Genomic DNA, 4738 nt, shown 5'->3' with positions numbered 1-4738 from the left:
ACACACACACACACACACCACACACACACACACACACACACACACACACACACACACACACACACACACACACACACACACACACACACACACACACACGCACACACACCTGCTCTGTGGGGACAACACTGAGCTACCCCAGAACTGTCATCAGATGCAGGCGACCCTCTGATCAAAAGACCCCCCCCCCCCCCCCCCCCTCCCATTACAATCCACACACACTCCTGTGGCACCCTTCACTTCAGGACCTCAGGAAGCACAAACTTAGAAACTTCAGTTGTTTTCTTAAGATTAAAAAAATAAAAATTATCATCTCCAAGATATCTGTAGAATTTTTCTTAAATAATTTCTTGGAGAAAAATAAGATATTCCACTTTCTATTCTCGCTTTAAGTTGATGGTGTGTGTGTGTGTGCGTGCGAGTGTGTAGTGGGTAGTGTGTGTGTGTGTGGGGGGGGTCAGTGTGTGTGCTTGGAGTGTGTGTCAGAGTGGCGGACAGCCAGGGTAGCAGGTATGAGCGGGTGATGGTGACAGGCCCTGACCCATCATGCACCACTTCTCCTCGCTCCCTCGCCTCAATTACAACCCCGTGAATCTCCCCGTTCCTTCTGAATAATTCACTGCGACGTTCTCTGGCTCCATCTGCTTCCCGTCTCCCTCTCCCTCCTCTTCCCTTTCTTTTTACCCCTCTCTCTCTCGGTAGGTGGCCCAAAATAATTTCAAGCACATCGCTCAAATGTCAGCATGAATAATGTGTGAGGTCTGCCTCCACGACGGCGTCTGGGTCCGCCGCGCGGTGAGCCTCTCAGCCTGGTCCACACTGACATCCTCTATTCATCTCACCCTATTCACATCCACGCACGCATACACACACGCTCACACGCCCACAGAGACACCCTCACATGCACAGACACACACACGGAGACGTAAGCTCAGGGATACTGAGCTGAGGAAGGCTTTGAGGCGTTTGGTTAAACCAGTGCATTCAGAGAGTTTCTTGTGGAATATTCTGGATTCAGATTTGACCCACGAGGTGTGATGATGTGTGGGTTCATGCTGGTGAACGCGATCGCACCAGTCAGCCCTATCAACAAGATCCTCGTTCTCATTTGAGACGTCTGCAGATTCCGCTAGAGGTGGTGGAAGGACCATTCATCTGACGGAGATTGAGGAACTGGCATCGAGCAATTGATTTGATGCATTTCATTAGCCAATCAATCAAAGCAAACCGCAACCGTTGTATTATTGATCTAGAGCCTAGATCCGTGTTTGTTGCACACATCACGCCGTCATAAAAGTGTCTGTGTTGCACTCAACACATAAAGGTGGTTGCCCGGACAACAACCACACCCAGCAACACAACGCTGTTGTTAAGCCAACAGCGTTGTGTTGCTGGGTGTGTTTGTGTGTCCCGTAGAGGAACACAACAGGGGCCTCTGGACGCTGCCTGGCGGGGCCAACCCACCTCAGTGACTGAAGGTAGTGGACATGTGTGTGTGTGTGTGTTTGTGTGTGTGTGTGTGTGTGTGTGTCCTCACCACGAAGCAGGGCCCGGCGGAGGTCTTCAGACACTCCTCCAGGAGCTTCATCCGGAGGCGCTGGAGGTCCGGGTTGTCCCACTCCTCAGGGTCCACGCCCCAGTACAGGTCCACCACCTGCACACACACACCGTCACATGGAGGTTCACACACACACACACACACACACACACACACACACACACACACACACACACACACACACACACACACACACACACACACACACACACACACACACACACACACACACACACACACGCACACACACACACACACACACACAGTCATATGGAGGCACACACACACGGTCACATTTACATTTACATTTAGGACATTTAGCAGACGCTTTTATCCAAAGCGACTTGCAATAAGTACATTTGTCATAAGACAAACATGGAGGTACACACACACACACACACACACACACACACATGGTCACATGGAGGTACACACACACACAGTCATATGGAGGTACACACACACACACACACAGTCATATGCAGGTATACACACACACACACAGTCAAATGGAGGTACAAACACGCACACGGTCATATGGATGTATACAGACACACACATACAAACACACACGCACACACACAGGGTCATATGTATGTATACAGACACACACACGCACACACGCACACACACACATACACACACGGTCATATGGATGTATACAGACAAATGCCAATTACACTATTTATTGTGAATATGCGGTATATTGTTTACATGGCACATAAATGGTCATACATACTATTCAGTATAAATAGCTAGAGATGCAGAAAGAAGAACAAGGGAATAAATGATCCATGTTTGACTGTCGTTTAGAACACACTGCTTTGTATCTGGACTAAACCAGCATGCGTTAATCCTGACTTAATGACGTTATGTGGCTCCTGTATTGATCCACTGCATTCCTCTCCTCTAGTTTTGGCCTACGGACATAGTCAGACTACACCTTGCTACGCATACTCCCTCCATTGTTTCTCTGAACCTTTGCATATTGAAGACTTCATGTCAAACAAAATGATCAACATTAACAATGAATACCTACTGATGCTTTACTCTTCATACGTCATGCTCTGACACTTGGCTTTGTTGAGGCATTCTGAGTATTTTCCACACCTATGCCCAACTGTGTTTTGTTCTAATTACATCCTCCCTTCGACACAACATCCTCATCTGCTTTACCTCCACTGTGCGTGAAATGCAGCTAGTAACGCAGTCAAGGCTACATCTGAGCTACATGACAAACAATAGCAACGTGAGACGGGACCTGGGATGTAATCGCGGACGTCAACCCAGACGGGATTTCAGAGAGGAACAGAAAGTCCACCAATCAGAGAATGGATCAATAGAATTAACGGATCAAGACGAGACTAAACTGTTGCTAAACTGTAATTTAGCTCCTATTAAAAACTCCTTAATCCAAAGGGGCTTTCAAATCAGGCCGTCACAATCACAACATTGCACAAACACACACACACCACTCCTCAATCACAGTCTGTATATATGTGTGTGTGTGTCTGCATTTGTGTGTGCATGTGGCACATGTGAGTGACAACATGTGGTGTGAAAACAATGTCACCTTCATGCACTCTTTGCTGATTCTGGCAAAACACAAATACACACACACACACACACACACACACACACACACACACACACACACACACACACACACACACACACACACACACACACACACACACACACACACACACACACACACACACACACACACACACACACACAGCACCGTGGGGGTCTTCCCTCCGACTGATTTGTCAGAATTGTGTCGACAGTCAGAGAGCTGCAACTATAAACAGCCCGGGGCGGGAGGCTGGGTGGGTGGGTGGGTGGGTGACTAATCTGTCAATTAGTGTTGCCAGTGACGCTGTCTTCTGCACTCGTCACTGGCCACACTCCGGCCCCCCCGTGGCAGTACGGGGGTCTTCAATACCGCTTTGAACAGGTCGCAAGAACGTACCCTAGCTGAATGTCGAGGTGTCCCTGAGCAAGACCCCTCAAACTGACTGCTCCTGACGAGCTGGCTGTCGCCCTGCGTGGCTGACTCCGCCGTCAGTGTGTGAATGTGTGCATGAATGGTTGTAAGTCGCTTTGGATCAAAGCGTCAGCAAATCCCCTCAACGTAAAAAATGTAAATGTAGAGCTGGAGCAGAGTTGGAGGCAGGCGTTGTAAACAAGACGTTGTGCAACGTGTTTATCCCCTCAACTCGTAGGACTCTCCACGGCGGGGCTTCACAAGCACCCTAACACCTTAAGCGGCGAGCACACGGCACACTCTTGTTTGTTGTCCCGGTTGATTTATCAGCCGCGGCGTGGAACATTTGGTGGTGGCGCCTCCATCCTGTCTTCATTGGAGCTCCCGCCGCGCCGCACAGTTAGCTCAGAGCACTTTGCCGTGACTCCCTCGAAGCCTTGAGTGGTGAAGCGCAGTGAAAGGTGGACCAGGGTTTGGATGAGGAGGTTGGTGCTGAGTCAGCCATCAGGGGCAGCTGTCTCTTTCCTTTACGCGTCGCTGCTCTGCAGACTTAGCTAGCTAGCTCAGAAGGCCAGCCGCCCCTCTTTCGTCTACAATGACTGACAAATTTGCAGCGCTGCAAGAAAAAGGACGGCACCTTAGACAGCGGGAGTCAGGAGGCGAGTACCGCCAACTTGACAGCAGAGGGGATATCTGTGGACGTTTATGAATGGCAGGGACAGTAAGCCTCCCATTCCTGGCTGGTTTGGTTTAGATCTAGCTCAGTTCCCATGTGTAACCACAAAGTGCTATCAAAATGATATCATGCTGCCTAGCTCTCCGATGCTAACGGGTGGTCTAGCTGTTCGCGCTGTCTGGTCCGATGTGAGGGTACTAAAAACCAGACGCCATTTCAGGTTCGTCCTTCGTTCTCCATCATAACAATAAGCTATCATAAGAGAAAATAATAATGTTTGTTGAACAAATCTTTTCAGTCCAGCCATGGCTAGTGCCATCCACTAACACACCTGCACCAGCGTCTGGACCAGGCGTCTCCTACAGGCACGGAAAACCATTTCCTCCCGTATCACTCACCCACAATCACTGCACCTAATTGAGTCCTGCTCGCTCGCACTTGACTCCGGCAAACTTAATGGACTTTTTATTTGTTCTGATTAGGGCGAGCAGGTGGGCGGCTGAGATGGGGTTTA

The 4738-nt window shown here is 49.4% G+C and overlaps 1 protein-coding gene across 1 annotated transcript in view; it reads right to left on the bottom strand.

Annotated features, from left to right (window-relative positions):
• LOC130369810 (NACHT and WD repeat domain-containing protein 2) overlaps positions 1–4738 on the bottom strand; it is a 39920-nt gene that overhangs the window by 8723 nt on the left and 26459 nt on the right. Inside the window, 2 exon segments of the mRNA XM_056575367.1 lie at positions 825–843; positions 1538–1654. Of these exon segments, the coding sequence (XP_056431342.1) occupies positions 825–843; positions 1538–1654 (136 nt within the window).

Source organism: Gadus chalcogrammus, chromosome 17, assembly GCF_026213295.1.
Source record: "Gadus chalcogrammus isolate NIFS_2021 chromosome 17, NIFS_Gcha_1.0, whole genome shotgun sequence".
Lineage (NCBI taxonomy): Eukaryota > Metazoa > Chordata > Actinopteri > Gadiformes > Gadidae > Gadus > Gadus chalcogrammus.
Note: the sequence above shows the minus strand (reverse complement) of the source record. Positions and strands in the feature narration are given on the sequence as shown.